This window comes from Gymnoscopelus braueri, assembly GCF_963280865.1.
Source record: "Gymnoscopelus braueri genome assembly, chromosome: 12".
NCBI lineage: Eukaryota > Metazoa > Chordata > Actinopteri > Myctophiformes > Myctophidae > Gymnoscopelus > Gymnoscopelus braueri.
In genome coordinates, this window is record NC_137614.1 from 39,584,314 (window position 1) to 39,612,116 (window position 27,803).

Below are 27,803 nucleotides of genomic sequence, written 5' to 3' on the forward strand. Positions count from 1 at the left end.
TTCTTCGTTAAAAAACTGCAAAAATAGCAGATCTGCAAGGTTTGTTGTGTGATCTTGTGGATCGGTTATCTTCTCTATTTGTCATAAGACAAGTGGTTAATCCAATTTGCTCTAACTTTTAACTTCGGTTTTCTTCCCAGGTGAGATGCCCCTCCAACAGCAGCAAGTTCCAGCTGCCCCTCTCCTGCCCAATGACTGCTGCTTTAGCCCCTGCAATGCCCACAGCCTTAGGTGCCGGCTCCTCTGCAATGCTTCCTCCTGGGTATATTTCGGCTGCTGGCACCTACAGCGGGGCAGTGCCTGGTCCTGTTTACGGGCAGCAGTGGCCAGGCTTGCAGACCCCTGCGGGGTCTGTGGGTCCTGTGGGCCTGCATGGCACTGCAGGAGTGATACCCTACGCTACCATGGCAAAGTCAGGGGTACCAGCCTACCCTCTGGTCCTGCACCACCCCGAGAATGGCTCCTATCCCAACACTACCAGGACTACCTAACCTACCGTGTCTAGTTTCCGTCAAGGCTGCACCCCACAACCTTCCTGCGCAGGATTGTCTGGCAACAATCTGCTCTGCTACACTAGAGCCACATTATGTACATAATCTGTGAGCTTGTAAATAATACATTGAGTGTTGGCGTCCTTTATAACAACACCTACAGTTTATTGTATATATACTATGTAAATAGTATATATGTTCAGTGTGTGTGGGGGTGTCTTGAGTTCCTAATGCTTTTCGCTTTGGTCTTGACTAAACTCATAGCCATACTAGACATAATGTCAGTGATCACAATACGATGTTTCACCATATCCTACTTTAATACCATTTTCAACATTGATTTAGCCTCTCTCTCAATTTATGTCCACTTGAAACACTACATTAGAATCCAAACACAGTGGCGTGAGACGACAGGGCCGTGTTTATGTTGAAGATATCTGAAGGAATGTAGTGCCTTGAACATAACGTTTTTCTTTTTCTTTTCTTTTTCATTTTTTTTTGTGAAAGAAAAGCATGCAACGCACCCAACTGATTTTATATCACGGTGGCTTGAGTGCTGCTTCCGTTTTTAATGCATTACAGACACTTTTGTTGTTGGTTTACATATGAATGCCCTTGTAGTACTGCACTATTAACACAGTATATGCTCTTATTAAAGTAATAAATTTGTTTTAAACCCTGTTTACTTTCCACGCCGTGACAGAGAGAACGCCATAGTGGTGAGACGTACGGTTGCCTTGCAGGAACAAAAGATTGATGTACGTTTGAGTGGGGAAATCAAAACCCTAACCAAGCCACCAGCCAAATTCCACTCTTTCAGGTCAAATGGTTCAGTTGGGCACAGACTCTTTTGGATGTGAATGATAATATAAGAGTTGGACATCGAAGGCGTTGGCAGTGTTGTAATAGGTAGTGTCCAGAGCCATATACTGCACACTGTATATATGTAGGTTCTCTCTCTGTATGCCTCTGGTAGTGCCCAGATCAGAATGTAGCAGTGGTTTTGAGAAGTAGTTTGGCGAGGCTTTAAAGTGCAATTCAACCCCTCTACAAAGCTTTGATCGTGGCTTTGCCACAAGCCTTATCCCCGACACGTGCAACAGGAGCGACAGTAGCTGCAAAGTTGAACAGATGTAGAAGAAATCACCAAGCAAACACTGAATTTACTACCGCTAAATGTTTTCATTGCTGCCCCAACGGGGCGCTGCTCTTTTCCAGCATATACAGTGCTGTTTGTAAGTATTTTTCGTGCAATCATTGGTTAAGTGTTATTGCGTTAATGTTTCAAAGCTTGATTTTGATGCTGCTATTCTGTCAGGTGATTCCACTGTACATATAAAAAATGCATCAGTGTATTAGCATACTGTTCGATGGTACACTAGAATCACCCCAAGGAATAACCTTCTGAATCCTTTACATGCGAGATGCTTGTGAAGCAGTGTTATTGCCTTGTTGAAATTATATTTTCTATTTTCCCAAAGTTATTTTTGATGATAGACTTGATTTTGTTTTATTGCATTGTTTTTTCTCATCAATTATCAGTATTTTAAAAATATAGAAAATTTACATAATACTTGATAGGGGAGATTTGCACAACGTAACATGTTCTCCCTCAACCAATTCCAACCTGTATTAATTTCCAACATTCTGTATATAGAGTTCCACCCCCACAATTGAGCATGGCCAGCTGTTCATATTTTCCAACAGATATAAACGCAACTGTGGTTTCACAAATCCATCACACCACTCAAAGTTTGCAGCACCCCAATCCTGCCAAGCTGTGAATTGTACAGTTTTCTTGTAATTTATATTTGTACATTTTGTTTGACTGTTTAGGGGGAGGGATGGGTTTGCTTTGATGTATATTATTCCATCAATTCGGTAAGAATTGGACTTTTATAGGATATTATGCAGAGTCTTCTGCTTCTGGTAAAAGTAGTAAGAGATTTCTGTTCTCTGTTACTTGTATCTGGTATCCTCTGCTCCCTGGCTGTTGACTCATATTGTGAGCAGATGAGGGAATAACACTGTTTTGGAGAAAATTGAAATGCACAGAGTGCACTCACTGTGCTTGCTCTGGTCATGTCACTGTTTCTGCACAGCATTGCCCCCTATTGAATATGCTCTGTCAATAACTGATTTGCATTTGAATATCTGTGTGGGATTGCTTCTGCCTGCTGTACTTCCCACTGCATTATAGACTATACCCAGCCCGGTCAAACCCTGTCAGCCGCACTCTAATCACTAAAACTGTACATGTTAAGAGAGAAATAAACATTATTTTGTGCTTGATTATGTGTCTGTTTTGTTTTTCATTCATAATTTTGTTGTGGTCTATTAAACTTGTTTTTTTCAGGGATAACAAGCACATGTTCATGGCAGTTTTAGGCATTGCCATGCAACACGTTGAACTGTTGATAAAATTGTTTTTTTTTAAAAGACCGGTTATTCGTGTTTCTACAACAGGAAACTTGACAGGTGTAAACGTCGATTAGGCTAAAAACTGCAATTAAAAGTGGCTGCTCCTCCGGCTATGGTGGAATCGTAGAAAGGTGTACATTAATCGAAACCAATATTTATATATAATGAAAAGCATTTCCATATAATTTACAGCAGTATTTTCGATCATTTTTTCCGGGTCATGGCATAATGTGAAATGAATCCGCAGATTCGTCATTTTTTGGGGAGGAAACGGCAAGACGCGGTCCGGAGACATTAAAATTAAATAGTTATGTAAAGATCTAGAACTGAACTGGTTTCAAACAGTAAACGAATCATAATCAAAAACGGAATTACGTCTTAATTTAATCTTGAAAGGCAAGAAGCAGGCCCTGCTTTTAGCCGAATGTGTGTAAACGCTAAACGCGCCTAATATGGCGTACAGCAATGGTTGCCCCTTTTGTTCGTCTGAGTTCCTGAATTATTCCCATCACAATGAAGCCCCCGGGATACCGTGTTGTTTTTTAAACATATTTTTTTAATGTATAAGATCCGTGCGGTCGATCCTGGGACCATTTTTGATTTATTGAAACTGATCCGCAGACGTTTATGGGGCATCTGTATGTGGGCTCGGTTTTCGCAGCACGCAGTCTTCATCGGAACGCGGAGTAGTGAGTATTTACATGCACATAAATGATCGCATTCTACTCAGCATGATCCAATGATTCGGATCTCTATGTGGATATAATAAGTTCCAGGCAGATTCACATATGGATCAGAATATTTCAGAACGATTACTGCCTGAAATATGTACCTCTGAACCCTAGAACGCAAACTATATGAACGCATCCATCACTCGTCAGAGTAAATATACAGCCTTGCGTTTCCTTTGATCACTCAGAACGGTGATATATATCTGTATATATCTGTTTATATTGTATTACTTATTGAAAATACAATAGATATGTGAGATTTTGGCGTTTGTGGAATAAATAAACGGTGCAAATCTACCCCTCACAATAGCAATAGTGTTATTGACTAAGTCAAAGTGTTATTTTGTAGCTACGGTGTGTCTGGGTGTAAGGAAATTGTTATTGTGGCTCAACTCATACTTCAGAAGTAACCAATGTGTTATTTTGTATCCACATCGCCTATATCGCCCTGATAGATACATTGTATCTCATGTGTTCCATACTAACATGCTAACGTTTAGCGCGTGAATGTGAACCAATGTAAACTGAATGGGACTATAATACAATATCGGAGTTTTAGCAACGACTCAAGTATCGATCAGGACGTGAACACCGTTAGCCAGCTATAACGCTTACAGATCAATCATCTTCAATTGAGAGATCAGTGTGGGGGTGTTGTTGTTGTTTGTTAGCTACAGTTAGCTTGTTGGCTAACTCTAAGATGGTATGTTTCTTGTTGTTTCCTGGAGAACGTGCAGCATTCATTTAACCGCCAACGTTCGCCAGGTTCCACTGAGTGTATGTATGTTTGTTGTTTGTTTGTTAATCCAGATATGGAATTATTTGAATTAGTCAGAAACGGTCTTCATTAGCATGGGTTTTCTGAAGTGGTAAAAGCAACATATATATTCAGCCTGTGTAGCTAATCGTTCTTCAACCTTAAATGAACAATACCTCTACTTAGTAGCAATAGTGGCAATGAATTAATGTATACCTGATGCCTGCTATTGACTAAGAACGAGAACATTGATGATGGTTGCCATGGGGAAAGGGCGATTCGTGGTCACGTGATTCCAACAAGACAGGTGGTAGTAACTGCAGGCATAATGTGGATGGACTAAGGTTGCAAAACAATTATAATGGTACAACCACAAATGAGAGGAGGAGAAAAAAAAATGGAATTGTATGTGTATTGAATACACAAGAAAAGCTGATTCTCTGCAACTGTTTGTTATTTCAGATGTAACCGTGAGAAGTTTCTGTCCCAGCAGTGGCCCTTGGCACAATGGGGCTGGACTTTGATGTAAAGACATTCTGTCACAATCTGCGAGCGACCAAGCCCCCTTATGAGTGCCCCGTCGAGACCTGCCGCAAGGTCTACAAGAGCTACAGTGGTATTGAGTACCACCTCCACCACTATGACCATGACAACCCCACTCCCGCACAGAGTATGCCCCAGAAGAAGAGGAAGGGCCGGCCCCCTCGCATGTCACTGGTGGGTTCAGGGGACGGGGACGGAGGCGGAGGTAAGGGAGGTGGCCCGGGTCAGGGGGGGAACACTCCTGGTAGTCCGAACCGGTCAGAGAACTCTCACTCACCGGGCAGGGAGACAATGACTTATGCCCAGGCCCAGCGCATGGTCGAGCTGGAGATCCAGGGACGCATCCACCGAATCAGCATCTTTGAGAATATCGACGTGGTGTCAGAGGAAGACAGCGACGCGGAGGACCCTCCGTCCTCTGGCGCCGGTGGCGGAGGGGCAGGGGCGTGCAACGGAGGGGACAGCGGGGCGGGAGGCAGCGATGCTGGGGGCAACGGCAAAGACCGCCCAGATACCCCTGCTGCTAATGGCGGCAAAGCTACCCCAAAGTCTGGCAAGCACAAGAGCAAAGAGAAGAAGAAGGAGGGCTCGTCCCATCACCACAGCGCTCCGTCCGGACCGGCGGTCAAGCTTCCTGAGGCTGTGTTCAGGGAACTGGATCAGGAGAGACCTGAAGCCCCTGAACGTCCCTCATCTTATTACAGGTCAGCATTGACAGTCATAGCTTCTTTTACTGGCCAGTAGTACTGTAACATACGTAGCAGCTATGTGACAAGTGTTTTTAAGAAGCTGTTACACATGCTGCAGTGACATACAGGATCTCACTGTAAGGGAGACAATGAAAAATGTCCAAACTTGCACAAGCAGTAGACTGTACTGTAATAAATGTAAACACACAGACAGTAAATGCTGCTACCAGGAGTATTTTTTATAACTTTAAAGAGATCGTTTTGGTTATAGTGTACTTGAGGTAGGATCATGGCCTATAACAGAGCAAACTGTATTACAGTACCACTTAGTGCTAAATAATAGATACGAGATTCAAGGCATGGAGTCTGTCATTCAGTTAAGCGCCCAGCTCTTTATGGCGTCTGTATGTGAAAGTGCTTTGATGTGGTGCGGTACAGTTAATTGAAAGTAATCAAACTATGTGATTTCATGTTTCGCAATTATGTAACCATCGGAACTTGGCAATTAATTCATTTTATTTGGTCAGCTGTTGACCCTTTCCTCCTCACCATTACCAGAACCTATTACAACTCATCTCCCCATCCATCAGGCACACAGGGGTACAAAATAATCATAGACATACCATTTGACCAAACATGGCCCAGAAAAGCACAATGAGCAACAAAGGCATTAAGAACTATATATTTTTAAAGAAATTCTCATCATTAGCAATAATTACTAATCGTGATTACAGGTTTAAGCAAAACAAATCAGGATGATCATTTTAGCCATAATCGTGCAGCCCTTGATATGATATTCTGCATACTGTTTGGTTCCAGTGTCTCTTCCTTCTTGGTTCATCTGAAAAGCATTGTCAGCTGTCATACTCATCCTTGTTGCCTTTTACCCTCATGATAATTATTTTTAATCACCACCTTTGTCTCTCTCCACCCTTTATCATTGCACCTCAGGTACATCGACAAGTCAGTGGAGGAGCTAGATGAGGAGGTGGAGTATGACATAGACGAAGAGGACTACATCTGGCTCGACATCATGAATGACAAGCGCCGCAGTGACGGTGTGACACCCATCCCTCAGGAGGTCTTTGAGTACCTCATGGACCGGCTGGAAAAAGAGTCTTACTTTGAGAGCCACAATAAGGTGCTTGCTATACCCTTACACTGAACTTGGATGACCACTGAGTAGAAATGTCCTCTTCCAACATATATAAGCCAGTGGTTTTCAAACTATTAGTGCCCAAAAGGCACACCAATGGGCAAGTATTCATAGTGAAAATAGCCAATCTACAAGCTCACAACGTTTTGTGCAAGCTTGTAGATTGGCTTATTTCACTATTTTATTTCAGATAAAATGTATTTTGCCTAATAATGACATTCCCAACATGGTTAAAATATCTATCTGTCTGTTTATTTATCGATCAATCGACCGATGTGATCTGACCTGATCTGACCTGATCTGTGGTTGTCACAAAATCCCAAGGCACACCTCGACTTATCTCAAGGCACACCAGTGTGCTTCGGTGGGCACACCATCTAATCCCCCCCTTTGTTTCACTTCTGCACTCTTGCCAGGCTGACCCCAGCACGCTGATAGACGAGGATGCCGTCTGCTGCATCTGCAACGACGGCGAGTGTCAGAACAGCAACGTGATCTTGTTCTGTGATATGTGCAACTTGGCCGTCCACCAGGAGTGTTACGGCGTGCCCTACATCCCCGAGGGCCAGTGGCTCTGCCGCCGCTGCCTGCAGTCTCCCAGCAGAGCTGTGGACTGTGCCCTCTGCCCCAACAAAGGAGGAGCCTTCAAACAGACAGACGACGCCCGCTGGGCACACGTGGTGTGTGCCCTGTGGATCCCTGAGGTGAGTGTGCAGCAACTCGATGCATAAAGTAAGCAAGCCTTGCAGAGCCATGCGGCCCATAGGGCAGGAGCCTATCTCCTGTTTCTGTAGTGTGAGGCAGCTTTAGGTTGAAGTACACCCCCTGGACGTGACGCTAGCATCTCGCAGGGACTTACCCCCAATCCAACCCTTGGTGCCAAGTGCCAAGCAGGGAGGCATGATTGGGTCCCATTTTTATAGTCACCAGAGGGAGCAACAGTGATCTGGTAGTACCACCCAAATTTGGAACACGCTTCTCATTCTACTACTCTGCCACCAGCCCACCAAAATGTGGAATGCCCTATCCATTAAAGCAGAGGTCTTCAACAGGGGGTCCGCGACCCCTAGGGGGTCCACGGAGGTACTGCAGGGGGTCCGCGAAATTGTTGTTTGATTAAACAATATTTTTGTTTGAAAAAAAAAAATGTTTTTTTTTCATTTCTTTCTCCAAAATGTCAAATTGTCTTTAAACATAACATGAATCCATAGCAAACAGATAAATGGAGGCACAATGCACAATAACATGGTATGTTTATACATATTTTGTAGAGAATTTTTATTTTGCACACCTACTGGGGCAGGTGCGTATAGGAGCAGGCAATATAAAACACAATTGTATACATAAATATACAATATATGTGGTAGCCCCCCCTACCCTACGAGGTAGGGGGTCCCTGCTCCATCTCCCCATCAGTTTGGGGGTCCCTGGCCTGAAAAGGTTGAAGACCCCTGCATTAAAGGATGTGTAACACTGGTTTCTTTCACAATTGGCCTGAAACGTAGACCACAAGGGGACGGGGAGGTACCGGTAAATGTTCCCATCTCTTTTGTACATATAGTGTTTGTATGTATTGATGTATTATTGTGTACATTATTTTTATGCTATTCAGTATGTTGATGAATTGAATACATAGGACCACAATGGAAACAAGTCCCCAGGACAATTTTGTGTTATCCTTTTAGCATTAATGTCTTACTGTACCACGTGCAGTAAGCCTTTGGTTTGAGCCGGCCTCTGTGAATCGAATCCCTGACCTCCCAGTGTCAGGGCGCCGGACACTCTAACCACAAGGCCAGTGAGCTGGTTAACTCAATGCATACTCCATGGGTATTGGCAGGTAACACACTATACGATACGTTTCCCGATGCGATACATGTGACCAAAATGCCACAAGGTGAATAAATTAAAATGTTGCAGATATGCGCATTGAGAGTAACAGGGGCTAGCTTTAGTTTCACTGCTATTTTTCATGTCCTTTCCTTCTTCAGTCTCCCTCTAAATTGCGGACGGATTTACCAGTATGTAGGGTAGGTCTTAGAACAATACAAATGCAGACATTTTATTAACAACATGTTTACTTAATCCTTATTCTGGGTCAAACACTTGAGATTTCAAGATTTTACTTTTCTTCCTTTTTAAAAACAAAAACAAATTTTCAGTCAAAACATCGGTAATCTGTGGTCTAGGACTCTCAAAAATCTGAATCGGCACGGGACCTAAAATTCAGGCATCGTCAGGCTCTAATGGTTTAACTTATTGTACTGGACTGGATTATTTCTTCTCCCTACGTCAGGTCTGTTTCGCCAACACCGTCTTCCTAGAACCCATCGACAGCATCGAACACATCCCTCCCGCACGCTGGAAGCTCACCTGTTACATCTGCAAGCAGCGGGGCTCGGGCGCCTGCATCCAGTGTCACAAGGCCAACTGTTACACCGCCTTCCACGTCACGTGCGCCCAGCAAGCGGGGCTCTACATGAAGATGGAACCAGTCAGGGAGACCGGAGCCAACGGCACCTCGTTCAGCGTCCGCAAGACGGCCTACTGCGACATCCACACCCCGCCGGGCTCGGCTCGGCCTCTGGCAGGGGTGGGAGGGGGAAGCATGGGTTCCTCCCACAGCGACGGCGAGCTGGAGGAGGACGACGAGCCCAGCATCGGCCACGACGATGACTCCAAGGGGTGGAGCTCCGAGCGGGCCAAGAGAGCGAAGGCCAAATCCAGGCTGAAAATGAAGCGAGCCCGGAAGATCTTGGCTGAAAAGAGGGCTGCTGCTCCGGTGGTGTCTGTACCCTGCATACCTCCCCACAGGTACTCATACACTACATGCACTGTATGCACTTTATGCATAGGAACATGGCATTGATTCTATCGGCATGTACTGTAAACGGAAGCCTCTCATTCGATTGTGAGTGATAGGATTCAGGATTCAGCCCATGTAAAATGTACCTGATTGGCATGTTTTACATAGGCTGGTTGTTGTTCCAGAGCCTTCAGAGCAAGCCCAAGACACAGAGCGCAATGGGACGTTTTAAAGCCAGATGTACATAGAGTATGCCCTCCTTACAGAAGAACGATAGGTTAAAAATGTGTGTGTGTGTGTGTGTGTGTGTGTGTGTGTGTGTGTGTGTGTGTGTGTGTGTGTGTGTGTGTGTGTGTGTGTGTGTGTGTGTGTGTGTGTGTGTGTGTGTGTGTGTGTGTGTGTGTGTGTGTGTGTGTGTGTGTGTGTGTGTGTGTGTGTGTGTGTGTGTGTGTGTGTGTGTGTGTGTGTGTGTGTGTGTGTGTGCGTGCGTGCGTGTGTTAAATATAGTTTATTGTTTTATTTAGAGAGTGTAGAGAGACAGGAAGCTGAGCGTAGATAATAGGGGGTCTGGTGGGAATCAACTGGAGACGTCAACACACTAACCATTCACCATAACCATTCACTTAGCCCCTGGCGAAGTTTCCTCTTAATGTCTCCAGGGCAGTGGACAGTTTTAGTTCTGTCCTTTGTCGAGGAATTCTGGATCAATCAAAATGTTGAGGCAAACAGAGTCGGAGACGCTTTGTACTTCTAAGATAGAAGTTTATTGCATGAGCTCACGGGAGAAGTACATTAAACACAAAGCTCAGTGGTCAAGTAGTTCTCTGGCAAAAGCAAGTATCGGAGCATAGTTATAAACATAGATAAGAGGGGAGCTTGTGTCATAGAGCAAAGCTGTACTCAAAACAATAAATACCAGGCCTGCATGGTATGGCGTTATGATTCTATAATCAGATTGTAAGAACATCACATCATAAGGCCGAGGGTGAACAACATCCCCATGTCAGTTTGTCAAAGACAAACTTCTTACACAGCCTAGTACACGCACGTGATAATAAAGACAGTAAGGCTTTAAAGGGCGTGTAAGTGATATGTTTTTGTTCAAATAAATGTAAAATCTCTTTATTATGATAGTAATTATTTGCTAGAGTGTTTGTTCAGCAGCGGGTCTACCCGTCCCTCCAGCTCTTGAGTAAACAGAAATGACCTTTTCAGGTTGGGATACAAATTTTATCCAATCAGGAGAGAGAACTCATACAGGATAACCAAGTACAATTGGAAGTGATTAAACAAAAAGAACGAGCTGGCAAATTTGGAACTGGAGCACTATATATTGAAGCTAATACAAGGGAAATATGTCTGGTAAGAACCGCCTCTTTGTGGAGTTTTCTCTAATGATTTTGGTATCCTGACTGAAAGTTTTTTTTTTCTGTTTACTAAAGAGCTGCAGAGACTGGGATACCACTGTTACTGAACAGTCTGCTGCAGTGATTCCTATCCTATTCCTAGTATCCAGTGATTCTTATTTTAATCAAAACCGATCACTTACTCCATATTTAAAGCAGCACTATGTAGTTTGTGGTATCATTGGCCACTTTGGACACAAATAACATGGCAGCCAACATCTTTGACTTCATTACCCCCAAGAGTCTTTGCAAGCATGTCCGGCGAGGACGCGCTGTGATTGGCCAGTCTTCGCTTTGACTGGCATTTCTGCCTTGGCAAAAGCCAGGATGAAACTCATTGTCTCCCCTATACATAGTAATACAGTCAACCCCTAGCAGGGACCCCCTGAGTCTATACATTTATGGAAGGATGATTGTTATTGCTTAAACAACTTTATAATTTTGTGGGACATAATATGCTATATATTTGTTTAAAAAGTTACATGCTGTTCCTTAACTAGCAGTGTATGAAGACATTATTCCACACCATTCAGATCCTGTTCAAAGTGCCGATCTAAAAATGTCAATCTTCTGTCATCTCCAGGCTGAGTAAAATCACCAGTAACTTGACGGTACCCAGGAAGAGTCAGTTCATGCAACGGCTGCACAGTTACTGGACCCTAAAGAGGCAGAGCCGCAACGGAGTCCCTCTTTTGCGGCGGCTACAGACCCACCTGCAGTCACAACGTAACATCGACCAAATCCCACCACAGCAAACCCCCCCACAGCCACCATCGGTAACGATGTCTCCCACCCCCTCCACGATGAACTGGTCAACAGAAGGAGCACGTTCAGTGAGAGACTCATTATGGCAAATTATACCACTGAGAGGCACAGGAGGTCATTCCTACCTGCGGCCATTAAGCTTTACCATGTTTAGAGGGCATTTGATCGAGGGGATTGATGTAGGCTGTAGGCTTATATATGCTGCTAGAGTTAAGTTAAAGGCTTACAGATGTGCAAATTGACATTTTGTTTTAATTGATTTTATCTCATGTTTTATTATTTATTACCTTGGATGTGATTTGCTGATGAGAGCGGCTGGGGTTCTTAATTTCCCTTCGGGGATTAATAAAGTATTTCTATTCCATTCTATTCTAACGCGCCTAACTGTTTATAATAAACAGTTAATTGCTTTACAGATTAATTAAAGAATTATGGTCCTAATTCACCGGGAGCGTTTATTGTGTGCGATTAATTCGAATTAATTTAAACTGCTGTTGTGTTATGAGTACATTCCACACAGAACTTGAATATAATGAGGCGATAAAGCTACGTAATTCTTTTATTTTTCAACGAGGTAGATTTTTCAGCCTGTATTTGTGTACAGTCCTTTAATATGTAAAGCAATTTATTTTAGTCTCCTCTACATACAATATACATCATGACGTATATATCTATGTGCGTGTGTCTCTACTGGTGCCTCAGAGGGACAGTGAGGAGAAGCAGCAGTGTGACTTGAAGGAGCAGCTCAAGGCTTGGCAGCGACTGAGGCATGACCTGGAGAGAGCCAGGCTACTGGTGGAGCTCATCCGCAAGAGGGAGAAACTCAAGAGAGAGACGGTGAGACCCATGGAGTCAATACGAGTTAAACCCCTGCTTCTAACAGTGCCATGTTCAATGTTTCCCATAACCTTGTTTATCACTTACTCTGATTTAAGCCCGATTGCAGATTGATTCGGTCTCTACGTTAATTATCCTTTAGCTTGAAAGGGCTCAGGATGCCCAATTGTTCGAGTACTGGTCGGCAATGAAAACATGCTTGATTTTCCCAAGCATTGTCATAACTTGTGTCTGTCTGCTGTTTGTTCAGATCAAAGTGCAGCAGATGGCGCTAGAGATGCAGCTGACTCCCTTCCTGGTGCTGTTGAGGAGTACACTGGAGCAGTTACAGGAGAGAGACACCAGCAACTTTTTCACAGAGCCTGTTCCCCTGGCAGAGGTAAGGAACAAGTTTGTCAGCATGACACACTGCTTTTCACCTTTTACCGCTGCGCCATACCTCTGGTACGTCCAGATGAAAGAATGGAGAAAGTCCTGTTGTCTCACCAACTAGACGATTAGGCAGCTTCCCTTTACTGCACCAAACATGATATATGTATTCCAGTTGGGGCTCCTCACTGGCAGGTGATCCAGTAATAGCATAGGCAACACAGAAAGGTGTGGGGAGGGTTAATTGGCATAACGACTAAATTGGGAGAAAAGGGGGCTAAAAAGAATTGGCTTCTCTGAATTAAAAATAAAGATATAAAGAAATTGGTGCTTACATTTTTCTGACTTTCATTCATGTCTTTACAGCATAAAGAATACTTGCCTAGTGATGTGATTGTCAGAAATTGTAAGCCTGTTTCCTGCTCAAAGCACTTTAACTATGTAAACAAATAACCCAACTAGAGGGGTTTGATCCATGAAGTGCACCTTAGCAGTCTTGCAAGAGAAACCCATGTTAAGTAAATAGGTTGAAGTGGCTTATTGTCGGTATCGGCAGGGCAACGAGGGGGACTATCCCCTTTACAAGGCGCTAGACCCCTGGGAGATGGAATGCTGAGGTAGAACGCCACCGCACCACTGCACTTACTTAGTTACCCAAGCCGTGCTTCTGATACACTGAGTTGGTGGTGCCCAGTATCAAACCCAGAACCTTTGCGATGCAATGCGAGAGTGCGGACTAGCCAACACCAACTCGGGACTCGCTGCCCTCCATACCTCCATACTGAATCACTGCCCTCCATACCTCCAGAACCTTTAACCTTAATACATTTTAAGACAACATATACTGTAGCCAATATGTGCATTCATAAAATATGAAATAATATAAATTATTTGTTTTGCAAAAATCTGCCTCGTGGTGGCGCTGTAACAGGCCGATGTGAAATATTTGGGGCAGAGGTTCTGCTCTGGCCTCCAGGGTGTGTGCGTGCACAGTCTCACGCCGATCGGTCCAACGGTGCCGGAGATTCGCTGTACACAGATGGACGGACAGACACACGGACAGGGGCAAAAACATAGTCTTGGCCACGCCTTCGACCTGGCGGAGACAAAAATATCTGCAGTCAATAAATGGCACTTACTAAGTTGATGCACATATGCAGTCTGGCTTAGTTACGTAGATGTATACTGTGGGCACTGTTTTTGCATGTTAGAACATTTGATGCACGTGTACATTGACCTGGTTAGCTAGCAAGAGGTGTCAAATTAGGCTCTCGGTTCAAGGCAATGTCCCAAAAGCAACTGAGACAAAGTGAGATGTCCTATATGCACTGGTGGGGTTCCCCATGCACCAGCTGAGTTAACTGTAGGTGCCTATTTTTCTATTTTCACCTGTTTTTGTTTGCGATGTTCTGTTTCATGCCATTTATTTTTGAAATGCATGACATGGTGGAATAGCCAGCCTTCATTCAGAAGTGGTCTCTCATTTAAGTAGGATACAAATATTTGTACTTTCAAGGGCCTATGATTTGCCTGATGACTTTATATTAAAGGATTTTATTAACAATTGGTATGAGCATGTATGACATACAGTAAGTAGGTTACGCCTCTTTGATATCAACCTTTTTTATTGTTATAATAATAAGGCACTCAGGTTTTGTAAACATTTAAATCTTACCTTCTAGTTTTCTTAATATCAAATTGTTTTTAAATTAAAACCTTGGGTTGTGCTCATTAATAGCCCAGTGCTGCTGAGCTGTTGTTTGTCTTTTTATTTGCATATTCAATATAAAATAAAAGAATCCTCTGTGCTCCAGGACTATTCTCTGGTTTAGTCTTACACAAAGTTATCCAGAAACGCCGATGAGAGTCCATATGTAATGGGAAATACTATCTCGCTTTGTAATGCAATCATTTATGAGGTATCCTCTCTCTGTTTCTGTGCCTTCCCCTGTCCTTGTGCCAGGTGCCAGACTACCTGGACCATATCGACACCCCCATGGACTTCCAGACCATGTGGAATCTGCTGGAGTCTCATCGCTACCTCACCTTCGATGCCTTCGAGGGCGACTTTGGCCTCATCGTCAACAATTGCCTCAAGTACAACGCCAAGGACACAGTGTTTTACCGGGCCGCCCTGCGCCTCCGAGAGATGGGAGGCGTGGTCATCAAGACGGCCCGCCGGCAGGCCGAGCGCATAGGCTTCAACTACGAGACGGGCATGCACCTCCACCGGGAGCCCAGCCCAGACAGCCAGCACGACCGAGAGAGGGACCGAGAGAGGGAGAGGGAGAGGGAGCGCGAGAGGGAACGGGAACGGGAGAGAGAGCGGGAGAGAGAGCGAGAAAGAGAAAGAGAAAGAGAGAGGGACAGAGACAGAGACAGAGACCGGCCTCTATCTTCCAATGAGGACGGTCAGTGTTCCATGCTTCTGTCTCGTCCACCCCTCAGCTGCCAGTTTTTTTTTTTTAACACATCACTATTATTTGCTTACCCCATCTCTTTGACATTCATTTTACATGTGTACCATTCGGCAAAAAAAAGGCTCACAAGTTAACGCTTCGCATTGTGATGTGTTGTGAGCTTGTAGATCGGCTATTTTCAGCAAAGAAATTTGGTGTAAATGACTCTCTAGCTGTGTGTGATAGCAGAAAATAATACTTGACAATAATTATAGGCATCTCCACAAATAAGTAATATGCCGATAACGTCATAGACGACTGACATCACAGACTGGCCACATGAAGTCTGTCATCCACACCTTTCCCATGAGGATCCCGAGATCAACATGATTTGAAACCAGTTTCCATCACCCTTTAACACTCTCTCTGCCTGTTGTAGACCTACTATTGCCAGAGAACCGGAGGCGGCTGCCGTTGGAGGAGCAGCTGAGGTACCTGCAGGCGCGCTTTGATGAGGTCAGCTCGGGGAAGCACAGCATCGGTCAGTCCCGCCGGCTCAAAGCCCTGAGGAAGGAGATGACGGTAATCAAGAGGAAGCTGGCTCACCAGCGGGAGGGAGGTGGCGGTTTGGGGGGCAGGGACTCTGTGGGAGGAGGGGAGCGTGGTCCGGCCCTCCCCCATCACCCCTCCTCTACCGGACGCCATGATGAGGGAGGAGAGAGCAGCAGCCAGGAGATCGGGGGCAAAGGTCAGTCTTGGCTTGGGGTATTTCTGAGGAATTTGTTATATTTGATAGTGATACATGATACACTAACCACTGACTTATACTTTGTCGTACAAGCTCAAGCATCTCGAGCTTGTAGACCAGTGTGAACTTTGCAACCCATAAAATAATAATAACTAGAAAGTACTGTTCCTGAAGAAACAGTGTGGGATCGCTAAGGATGAATGTTGATAGTATCACACTAGAAAGTTCTGTTCCTGATTAATTCTGTCTTACCTATTTATATTACATATTGTGATGTCACGTGAAGCTTGACCAATCCAAAAACGGGCGGAATAATAATAATAATAATAATAACTAGTGAAGATAACATTAGTGTGATCGCTAAAGTGATCCCACAATAATACATTTTATTTATAACGCACTTTACATTCTCACGAATCTCAGAGTGCTACAGATTAAAAGCAAGGCATAAAAACAGCATAGGCAGCAAAACAAGTACAAGAGACCCAACTAGGCTAAACTAAAGGGCCAAAATTAGAAATTAAAACTCAGTACGAAAAACACAGAAGTCCACGAAAATTAGAAAAATGCTTTTTTTAAAAGGTAGGTTTTTAAAAGCATCAGCGGATTGTGGTGCCCTCAGGTGGTCAGGGAGGGCATTCCACAGACATGGGGCTGTGTAACAGAAGGCCCGGTCGCCCATGGTGCAGAGGTTGGTGTCAGGGACAACGAGAAGGTTGGTGTTGTTGGAGCGGAGGCTTCGGGTGGCGGGTTTTAGGGTGAGGAGTTCTTTGAGGTAGGGGGGGGGGGGGGCGTTTCCGTAAATGCACTGATGGGTGAGAAGGGAAATCTTATATTCGGTCCTGAAGGAGATGGGGAGCCAGTGAAGTGAGCGGAGGATGGGTGTGATATGATCATATTTTCGCACTCTCATCAGGACCCTAGCAGCGCTGTTTTGGATGTATTGGAGCCTTTGGAGGCTCTTGCTAGGGATCCCGATGAGTAGATGGATAGATACTTTATTTGTCCTTGCGGAAATTTATTTTGTGCCAAGCAGCCATCAGGATACAAAAAAATCACAAACACATAACATAAATACAAAATACATACAACTAGACAAGGCCACCAGTCATGATTCAAGAGGCATCACATTACATTTTATGCACAGAACTGAGATGGGGCCTGTTTGTTCAGGAGTCCTATACTTGTAGGGACAAATGATCTTGAAGCCCTAGCCTGCAACATTGGCACTGTGTACCGTCGTCCTGATGGTAAAAGGTGGTATTGACTGTATAACGGGTGCGTTCTATCCCTAGCAATAGCTCTCCCCTTCCTAAGCACCCGGGTCTCATACATTGCTGCCATGCTCTCATGTCGTACCCCAGCTATCTTGCTGGATACATTGATGACTTTATGGAGTTTGTTCTTATTAACCAATGATAATGAGCCATACCAGGAAACAAAACAGAAAGTCAGTGCACTCTCCACAAAGGATCGATGGAAGAGTACCATTACACTTTTTTCCACGTCATACTGTCTCAGTCTGCGCATAAAATGCAGCCTCTGCTGACCTTTCTTATAGATGGCATCAGTGTTGGAATTCCATGTCAGCTTGGAATCAATTGTTGTACCCAAATACTTGTATTCCTCAACAGTTGCCACCCCATCCCCATCAATAACTATTTGCTGGTGTGCATCATGAGCACTAGTCCTAAAATCAAATATAACCTCCTTAGTTTTCTTAATATTCAACTGAAGGAAGTTACTCTTGCACCAACCAGCAAACTCATCCACTGTTCTTCGGTAGCTTATCTCATCATTCTCAATCAGACCAACAATAGCTGTGTCGTCGGCAAATTTAACAATACAGGTGTTATCTGAGTCACTCCTACAGTCGCTTGTGTACAGAGTGAACAATACCGGTGAGATCACGCTCCCTTGCGGAGCCCCCGTGTTGGTTGTAATAGGGAGAGATATTGCTTTATTCACCCTGACATGTTGTACCCGATCAGTCAGGAAGGACTCCACCCATCTGATGATATTGGTGTTAACACCCAGGTCATATAGTTTCCCCATCAAAATAGTAGTGCATTGTAGTAATCCAGCCTGGAGGAAATAAAGGCGTGGATGAGTTAAATACAGGTCTGTGACCCAAAATGGACCTTATGTTTGGGAAACACTGTTCTTGGATATTTCAGCAGAAGTCTTTTAGGGAAGGAACTGTTTCGTAACCTCCAGATGAAAGACATCTGTCAGCGCTGTGCCAAGAGATTGATGTAAATTATAGATGACTTATTCATATTCATATGGATTTTCCTTCATATTTTTTGTCAATATGGCTGTGAATTAGGTATTAAATTGCATCTCCCTTTAATTTCTTCTCCCCATGATTTGGTTAGGTTTGTGTCCAGAAAAGCCAAAAACTAGTGCATTGTATTTGAGGTGAATGAACAAGGAAAGGCAAAGAATACCAGCAAGTCATTTGTGGACCCTCAAAGTATATATGTCTATCTAAATAATACAGACATAGTATATGTGGACAAGTAACCAACATACATCTGCATAGTACAATTAGCCTCTATTGAAATAGGCAACAAGTAGCAATACAAGGAAGGAAATAAAGGAGTGCTAGGACGTGAGGTGGATCCATTATCAAACAAACATTAGCCGCAGCTGCAGTCATCTGGTTTTACCAAAACGCTTGTCAATTTAAATTCTTGAGTAAAGAATCACTTTAAGTTGGCTTAAAAAAAACATTTATTTAAGAATTCTAATAATTCAGAGCACGTGCCACTTTTTCTTCTGAGAATCATTATTTAACATACAGCACTGTTCCTTTACAGCACATGAGCACTTTGACAGTTTTTGGTAAAATTCTGCCTGATTTGGTTCACAACTTAACGTGTTATGATCTTATAGATCAATTTTTTGTTGAACGATACCAATGTGCAACTAAGTACTTAGTTGTTACTTAGGCTTGTCTTTTTTATTTTCTTGAGCACAATGTAAAAAATGTGATGGCAGGTTATTTAGACAGATGCTAGGTTCATTGTTTACCAGTTATACTATAGTTTCAATGTATAGATTATTATTTTGCTATTAATTGTTTAGACTGATGCTAGGTTCTTGGTTTACTTGTGCTCCTAGTTTACTGAGGCACTAACTACACTGTCTCTCTGCATTTGAAGTACATGTATGTGTTTACCTCTGGTTAGCTCTGGTTAAGAGCGTCTGCTAAATGCCTAAATGGTAAAATTGTAAAGTATAATTCAGGCTCTCGACTATACCCACCTCTCCAGACACCACTACACCACTTGTATCTGTTTATGTTAGGAAACCTATGATGTTACTGTGATGCTCTTACAATGTCGCTCCACCATCTCTCACCACAGATCTGAGCACGTCGTCTTCGGCGTTGGCACCGGAGGTGGGGCGTCGGACCTCTGTCCTCTTCTCCAAGAAAAACCCTAAAACGGCCGGACCACCCAAGCGGCCTGGGCGCCCCCCCAAGAACCGGGACCTGGCCCACGTGGGGACGGGCGTGAGTCCCAGTCCCATAGGCCCCCCACAGCTGCCCCTGTTGTCCCCTCCCAGGCAGAGGAAGAGGCCTCGCAGCCCCCACAGCACCTCCAGCTCTGAGAGCGACAGTGACAACGACGACCTCCTACTGGGTACAGAAGATCAGATCACCTTAATAATAATAATAATAATAATTCAGGTGTCACCCAGCTGATTGCTGCCCAAGTGGTCAGACTTGAGCACAGGGTGGGGGGGGGGGAGCAGTTAGAGGTTAAGTGTCAGGGACACCTTGCCGGGGCCGATATTTGAACCTGGGACCTTCTGTTTCCCAGGCGACCTCTCTCTGCACATTCAGCTATGGCTATTGTATGTAATAATGCTTTTATACAACGGTTGTGGTATGAACTATTTATCAAGTAATGGGTGACAACCATAGAGTTATAACATATCTAGAGAACGGACGGTCCCGCTCACCAGCGCATGAAGCACCCGGAAGTATACTCTTCTGGGATTGGCTCCAACGTTGGAGCCATACCTTGCAATACCAGATCTGGCCACCAGGCTTCTATGGCTTCAATAATCCTCTGCGGTCCTGGGGACTTGGTGACAACAGTTTATGATTTTCTATCTGTCCTGTCACAGTTTTGCCCAGTAACGGTTTTGATGGAGGGAGCCAGCCGGTAACAGAGAGCTTCCGCGTGTACAGAAACGAGCGGAGTCTCCCTCGCTCCAGCTCCGACTCCGAGTCCACGACCAGCAGCAGTAGCAGCGCAGCCTCGGACAGGACCAGGTATACAGATAGATATACCAAATACGTTGTGCTCAACGGTTCATTGACACGTTTTCTTTCTCATTGCTGCTTGCCTAACCTCACCCCTCACTCTGTCTCTCTCCTCAGCACTACTCCATCCAAGCAGGGCCGAGGCAAGGCTTCCTTTTCTCGCTCTGCCTTCCAGGAGGACAGCAGTGAGGAGACGTCGGGCACCGAAAACGACTCCTACTCTGTCGGAGGCTCCCGCAGCTCGCACTGTAAGAACACTCTCAGATGCACACACACACACACACACACACACACACACACACACACACACACACACACACACACACACACACACACATACTCCAAACAATTCATCTATTTACACCATCGTCGTGTCCTTCCTCTTGGGGTGATGAACACTTATGTCTGGCATCATCTTGTTGAGGCGATATATTGTGTAATGCTGACATGACTGTGTTCCTGTGGCTGTGCTGATGTCAGTGGTGCGTGGCCGGTCCAGGTCCGGATGCTGGATGACCTCTGATGATTACTCATCTCTGGATGCCCTGGACCTGGTGTGGGCCAAGTGCAGAGGCTACCCCTCCTATCCTGCTCTGGTGAGACACTCACACAGCACACTGGTGCCTGATCAATGGAGCATTCAAAGCATTTACTCCACAACTAAAAATATATGTGGAGCATTGCTACCCCAGATCAACCCCCTCCCATCGCAGCTAGGGGAATATCAATTCACACGCTGCCCCCCCCCCCCCCCTGTCATATTAGCAGTCCTGCGTCCCGTCTTCCTTTGCACATATTTAGCTTGGGACGGATGCATTTGAAATGGCTCAAATACGGATGAGGCAAATGACGTGCAGATGTTCTGCCCTTTTCTGTACTATGATGCCACGTAGTGCAGGTGGAATGAAGAGAGAGTAGCCACAAGTGAACAGAATAGAACAGCCCCAGCATGTTTGAGTGCGCATGAATGTGCGCATGTGTGTTACAGTAGGTTGCTCATTCCATTTGGGTTGGTGCAGTTGAAATTATGAATGCAATAAGATGCAATAGTCAACAAATAATCAAAGCCACGTTAAGAAATAATTACCCTTTGTCCCTGGACCACAACAGTGGCTGACCACACCCAGGACATACGTAGTTCTGAAGGTAGTGCAGATCTATGTCCGTCCGCACTGCCAGCGACGCGAGCGAGTCATTAAAAGACTTTGTCTTGATGTACCGCGAGTGACAGCGCGTTGTGCAGCAGTGTCGTCCACCCCTCAAATATTTGCTTGCTGTTTCTCTATTTGAGCGAGGTTTTGAGGCCATGTTCCTCCCCCAGAACATGTTTATTGGTCAAGATCTGCATGTTGCTTTGCTCTCGTTCCTGGAAAGACAGCTGTTTTGATGGTCAGAAGTTGTACTAAGAGTGAAGGAAATTGGATGTTCAATTAGCATAGTGGATAGACCACACAGTAGCTTCTCTAGCTCACATTGCTCCCAACACACTTCATAATTATATTTCAGGATTGTTCACGGTATAGTGAGACACTCGATGCTTCATATGTATAGCCTACGCCATCAAACGGTACAGTGGGGCCCTCATTACTTCATATTTAGAGTCATGTCCAGGGGGTGTGCTTGTACATCATGCTGCCTCACGCTAAGGTAACAGGAGATAGATGGCTAAGAGCCACGCCCTGAGGAAGACATGTTGTCGAAACTGGTCGGCGTCTTTGGCATTTTATTGTTTTTGATATGCAAAGCTTGTCGTCTAATTAAAGGCTTTTTTAAAGTGAGTCCTTGCTCAAGTGTTCTTGAAGTTCACCCTTTTGTTGGGACCCGTCTTCATCAACAGGAGATAGGCTCCTGACCTATGGCCACATGGTCAGGACACATCCGTTGGTTCCGAAGGCTACTTACTTATTATATTGTCACTGTCGTACTGTACCTTGTACAGGGTCTCCAAAAATAAGTTATTATTTAGTCACAAGCTCTTGTTAATACTTTTCATTGGTTAAATATTTATAAAACCCACACACAAACTTAACCACTTTCAACCTGGCGCCCCTGTTTTGGGCACGTAGGCAAACATATACAATATTAAAATAAAAAAAAGTTCTGCAAGCTCACAATGCGTTGCATTGCAACACGTTGGGAGCTTGAAGCCCGGCTATTGTTGTACTTTTGCACGACACTGTCTCACAACAAAATATGCACATTATATGATATGACTTGCCATCAGGCAATATCTTGTATCTTTTTCCAAATAAACTAAGTCGTTGTAAGACAAGTGCCCTTACAATGCTGCCCTCCTTACCCTTGTAGATCATTGACCCCAAGATGCCCAGGGAGGGGGTGTTCCACCGGGGTGTGCCTATCCCGGTGCCCCCGTTGGATGTGCTGAAGTTGGGGGAGCAGATGACTGATGAGGCCAGGGAGCACCTCTTTCTGGTCCTGTTCTTCGATAACAAGAGAACCTGGTCAGTGTGTGTCTTCGCTTTTCTTTTCTCCCGTGCATGCCACTCATTCTTTGCTCATCACTCTGCTCTGAATGTTTATTTTGCCGTCCTCTGTCTCTATCTCTTTTTCACCCTTATGGAAAATTTGTATTTTCCGCGTACTAGTTGCTAAGGTGAGCATGACGTTAAGTTTGTGACATCCGTGTGTGCATCCCAGATACCCCTGACTGCACATCACAAGATAAGAAAAACGGACGTGAGGAGATCTGTCAATACCTTCAGTATTATATGTGTATTTGACAATAAAGGACTTAAATAAAGGTGTGATGTTAGATGGCAGGTTTGTTAACACATTGATTGCCAAGAACGAATTGATGCGTTCTTTCAAATCCATCGCTTGCGTGCCGCAATTCAAAAGATCGCATATATGCGTTCTTTGGAATTTTCATTGTTTAATCTGTGATTGCGCTGTTCTGTTTATTTTTCATCATCAGTTTCGTTTTCCACTTACTTCACACTCACCGGGATCCGGATTCATGACGCAGATTCCGTTTCCGGTAAAAAAAAAAAATTCCCGGTCATTTTCGGCCAGAATAGGGAAAAACACGTTTTTTCTCACGGTATAAAAAATTAACGGAGAGCTCCAGTTCTATTTTCTTTAGTCCGGGTGACGAACAGTCATCGTCGTCGTGTATCACATCGTACTTAAGCCCGATCAGCGATTGTCGAAAACGTCACATCCGGTTATGACGTATTGACTGTTTGAGCCTGTTTGGGGGGGGTCGAGCGAGTCAGTGAGTGATCAAGGTGTCTATTTGCTGCTCTCTGCTGGTAGATCTGTCGTATGTGTTTAAACCCGCAGCCAGACAATTTATTTGAATGAAAAATTTCAAAATAAATAAATAAAAAAACACGCAAATCGCTGGCACAGGGGTGAGTACATTATGAATAAACTCTGGCAGTCAATGTGTTAAATGGTATGCAAGCAGAACAGAATAAAGTAAACACAAAAGACAGCGTAGACGTTAAAATGACCACCGAAGTGCTTCAAAGTGAAATACCCCTTTAAACGGGTAGCAACGCACATTATTAGGAATAAAGTACCAGAACTAAAGCTGAACTCTTTCTTGTGAACTGGAAATGGCAGTGGTGCCATCTCACTTTTCATCCGACACGCCTTTTTACCACTGCTTTACCACTGCTGTGTGTCAAACCTGCGAACCCATCGATTGTGCTGCCGATAAACTTTTGTTCTAACACACTTCCTCAAACTTGAGGCCTCAGTGTCTTGCCTCTATCTACACCATCATTGCATGGAAGTGCTTAGCATGCGGCATATGCTCGTAATGTAGCGTGATACAATCAAAAGATCCTGTGTTATCTGCTGAAGTGCACGAAGGCAGAAAACTTGTATTGCACTTTAGCAGAAATAGGCCAGCCGTGGTTTGAGAGGATAGAGGTGGGGGAAAAACGTGCTGCATTTCAGATCGCGGTGGTGCACAACATAATTCCACCAACATGTCCTACTGATGTGCGCGTGCGTGCATATGTGTGTCAAGATTATTATAGTTTTGAATTGTAGTTTTAAAATAGCCGACCTACAAGCCCACAATGCATGCATTGTGTTGTGGGCTTGTAGATCTTCTATTTTCACAATCTTCTTTTAAAGATCTTTGGTAATGTTTGAAAATATTTGTCTTATGTATGAAATATTTACAAAGACTAAAACTAAGGACATTTTCTCTATGATTAGAGTTGGTTTCAGTTAGTTTTACGTACACAATAGTTTACTGTTAATTTTTCTTCTAAAGCCTTGTTGTGCGTGTGTGTGTGTGTGTGTGTGTGTGTGTGTGTGTGTGCGTGCGCAGGCAGTGGCTGCCGCGCTCCAAGCTGGTGCCTCTGGGCATGGACCAGGAGCTGGACAAAGAGAAGATGCTGGAGGGACGGAAATCCAACATCCGGAAGTCAGTGCAGGTGGCGTACCACCGAGCCATGCAGCACCGCAACAAGGTCCAGGGAGACCCCAGCAGTGATACCAGTGATAGTGACTGAACAAGCGCACACAGAAATGCATGCCTTTTATAGGTATTGCAGTGGTCTGTGTGGGGAAACTCAGCCTTTAGCCCGATTCATACTTCGTCGTACAACAGAATCGTGCCTCGAAAATAGCCGATCTGCAAGTTCACAATGCCTGCCTCACGGATGCGACGCATTGTGAGCTTTGTAGATCGGCTATTGTCGGTGCACGACTTGTCGTACGACGCAGTATAAATCAGCCATTACACCCCAGAACACAGGAAGTAGTGCCACTAGCACCCCAGTGGAAAGCACATCCCGTACACAGTAAAGTCCTGAGTGCTAATTTAACTCTGAGAGTGTACGAATGGACCCGAAAGGGCGTTATTTACACTTTTACAGTGTACATACCTCCCCAGCCTACCCCACGAGACAACACACAAACACACAAACCTTTGCAACATGAAGCCGTATTTAATCTGTTAATCTGACATGTAAAATATTGTATTTAAGAGAATTGAAGAAAAAGGGTATTAATAATGATATTGGAAAAAAATGATACTATGCCCAGAATCATGAGTCATGATTTAAAATATTTCTTGTAAGTGATTTGATATGAGTGTTTATGAATAGAAGATGATGGTGTGCAGACAAGAGAAGCATACTTCCTTCCGCCACTATGATGCATACATGCAATCTGTCTCTCCTCAGCACTCGTACACGCACTTGCGCACACACACACACACCACACACACACACATTCGGGGAAATGCCTATACTGTACATTCAAATGGACACATGGGTGTGGTTCCACATGCCGTCATGTCGTTGCCTCATCGGCCTTTTTAATCCCTTGACATTGCTGAATCATGTGTAGTCTGGTCACTTGTCACGACAGGACGACAGGCTCGGACTGGACACATCCGTAAGCGAACCAGCATTCTGTTGTAATTCCACCCCCTTCGAGGACCATCCCTCACTCACCACTCCCCTTCTTCTCTCAGTTAAAGCCTATACTTGGTCGTACAATGGTGTCGTGGGGCGAAAATAGTCGTTCTACAAGCTCACAACACGTCATGATGCGACGTGTTGCATGGCACGTTTTTTTCTCTTGAAAATCTCTCATGTTCGGCGAGCGACGCAGCCATATGACAAAGTATACAAAAATAGGCTTTAACGTTGTGCAGTCCTCTTGTCTTCCCTATACTGTGTGTTTTTATCCCGTCTCCTGTTTTTAAGGTCTTGTTTGTGTCTGCCTGTGCCACGCAGGCTACTGGTGAATGAATAATGAGGACTTGTTGAAATATTGACATGAGCAACACACAATAGTCTCACTGTCTGTTCTAGTCTCAGGCCGATGGCTTTAGAACTTTTATATACAGATTACAAAAGATAGAAGTTTAATAATAAAAAAAAAAAGAATTGAGTTTTGTACACTTCATGGTCCCGGTGTTTTTCCTCTTTCTTTCACTTAATTTTCTGGTGTGTGTACTTGCGTGCTTTGAAAATATTTACACTTTTAACCCTTTATAGTAACCAACTCCCAACTTCTAAGGAAGGGGGAGTTGGTTACTCCCAACTTCTAAGGAAGGGGGTGAGTCATACTGTGGTCATCGAGTGTACTAAGATAATTACATACAACATCTTTAATGACTCTTCAACAACATGATGGCTCATGGTGAGCCAAAACCAAGGTTGTGCAATGGAAATTCCAGTAATATAAGGGGTCCCTAACCAGTTAGATACTAGATTGTCTAAACGCGGATAAACTCATGTGTGCCGTCGGGCTTACATTCACAGGGATATAATGTATATATGTATTAAAATTGCCTTGTGGGTGGACGTTGGGTCTACGAACTTCACAAACGTAACATGCCCAAATATGGAGATTTTCAGGCCGCTTCGCAGCCTTAAGACCTCCGTCACAATCAAACGTAACATGCCCATATACAGATGGAGACTATTCTGTCACACGTATATAAACCATGCTGGTATCGCTCATGATGTAACGCTCTGACATCGCTCTGTGAACTCACAGAGGTCACCATATGAAGACTATTCTGGCGTGCGGAGTGATGCACCAAGTGGAAAGTCAGTCGGATCAGCGTATCTCCTAAAAAGATTGATAAACCCGCAAATACCCATTTTATGGAGTGCTCTGATGTCATCGATATGACGTGACTTGACGTCATAGACTGGTCTGGACTCCATATTTGGGTAGCATACCTCACACGAAACTCCATATATGGGCATAAAGGGGACATAGACGGATACAGAAGTCACCGTATATGGGCATAAAGGAGACACAGACAAACAGATGCCGGGTACAGCGGGTAAACTGACAACGGGTAATGCATAATCAAGTGCGGCAAGCATTTCCAACTTGCATCTACTGTATGTGTGCCAGTGTCCTTGGCATTGTGTAACACTAAAGACTGCCTCTGACCTCAGACAGTTTTGGGAAGTGTGTGTGTGGGGGGGGGGGGCACACTGGCTTCCCCTGACAGTTGGAGAAAAGTAGGTCCATACAGGCTAGTTTTGTCTTGCTTGGGGGAGTGTACTTACAGCAAGTGTCCTGTGTATATGCCTCCATGTGTAACAAACAGTATTGAATGTGTTGGGTTATAAAGAGGGTGTGGCCTGTTGGTTTAGGATTACTTTTGTATTTTTTGCCTAGAAGAGTATGTGAAAAGGAGCAGGATGATAGCTACGGTGTCTAAACATAAATGCATTGCACTGGTTCTGCAGGTTTCCTGAGCTATGCAGTAATCTACCATTCACTCACTTTACACTGGTTCAGCAGCCAATTCTACCTCGACATACTGCTTATACCAGTGGTTCTCAAAGTGGGGCCCGGGACCCCCAGAGGTCCTTGAGGGGGTTCCAGGGGGTTCCCCAGCAAAATGACTGATAGTTATGAACCAAATGGACACTTAAAGGTTTGTAACT

General features: G+C 44.3%; 2 protein-coding genes across 6 annotated transcripts in view; both read left to right on the top strand.

Annotated features, from left to right (window-relative positions):
- LOC308097263 (serine/threonine-protein kinase WNK2) overlaps positions 1-2,783 on the top strand; it is a 53,791-nt gene extending 51,008 nt beyond the window's left edge. For all 3 annotated transcript variants that reach the window (XM_080444937.1, XM_080444938.1, XM_080444940.1), the window contains one exon: positions 141-2,783. In XM_080444937.1, coding sequence (XP_080301063.1) covers positions 141-491 — 351 coding nt within the window. In that variant the 3' untranslated portion in view covers positions 492-2,783. The remainder of the gene's footprint in view (positions 1-140) is intronic.
- A 403-nt stretch (positions 2,784-3,186) lies between these two features.
- brpf1 (bromodomain and PHD finger containing, 1) lies at positions 3,187-26,280 on the top strand. 3 transcript variants are annotated; one of them, XM_080444948.1, is made up of 16 exons: positions 3,188-3,601; positions 4,863-5,647; positions 6,584-6,773; positions 7,205-7,492; positions 9,085-9,602; positions 11,584-11,833; positions 12,459-12,602; positions 12,853-12,981; positions 14,935-15,382; positions 15,810-16,118; positions 19,490-19,768; positions 20,259-20,406; positions 20,515-20,645; positions 20,878-20,993; positions 22,705-22,859; positions 24,707-26,280. In XM_080444948.1, exons 2-16 carry the CDS (start codon positions 4,908-4,910, stop codon positions 24,888-24,890), a joined length of 4,029 nt encoding a protein of 1,342 aa, XP_080301074.1. In that variant the 5' UTR covers positions 3,188-3,601; positions 4,863-4,907; the 3' UTR covers positions 24,891-26,280. The 3 variants fall into 3 exon arrangements, with proteins under 3 accessions (XP_080301076.1, XP_080301074.1, XP_080301075.1); XM_080444949.1 differs by having other exon boundaries at positions 3,189-3,601; positions 12,468-12,602; XM_080444950.1 differs by lacking the exons at positions 20,878-20,993; positions 24,707-26,280 and having other exon boundaries at positions 3,187-3,601; positions 22,705-22,836.
- The last annotated feature ends 1,523 nt before the right edge of the window (positions 26,281-27,803 follow it).

What these genes read in the sequence shown, in the direction of transcription:
- brpf1 (XM_080444948.1), top strand. Translation starts at nt 4,908, where the DNA reads ATGGGGCTGGACTTTGATGTAAAGACATTCTGTCACAATCTGCGAGCG. An exon ending in CCCTGCATACCTCCCCACAG is followed by an intron (nt 9,603 to 11,583) that starts GTACTCATACAC and finishes TGTCATCTCCAG; the next exon opens with GCTGAGTAAAATCACCAGTA. An exon ending in GCAGCCTCGGACAGGACCAG is followed by an intron (nt 20,407 to 20,514) that starts GTATACAGATAG and finishes CTCTCTCCTCAG; the next exon opens with CACTACTCCATCCAAGCAGG.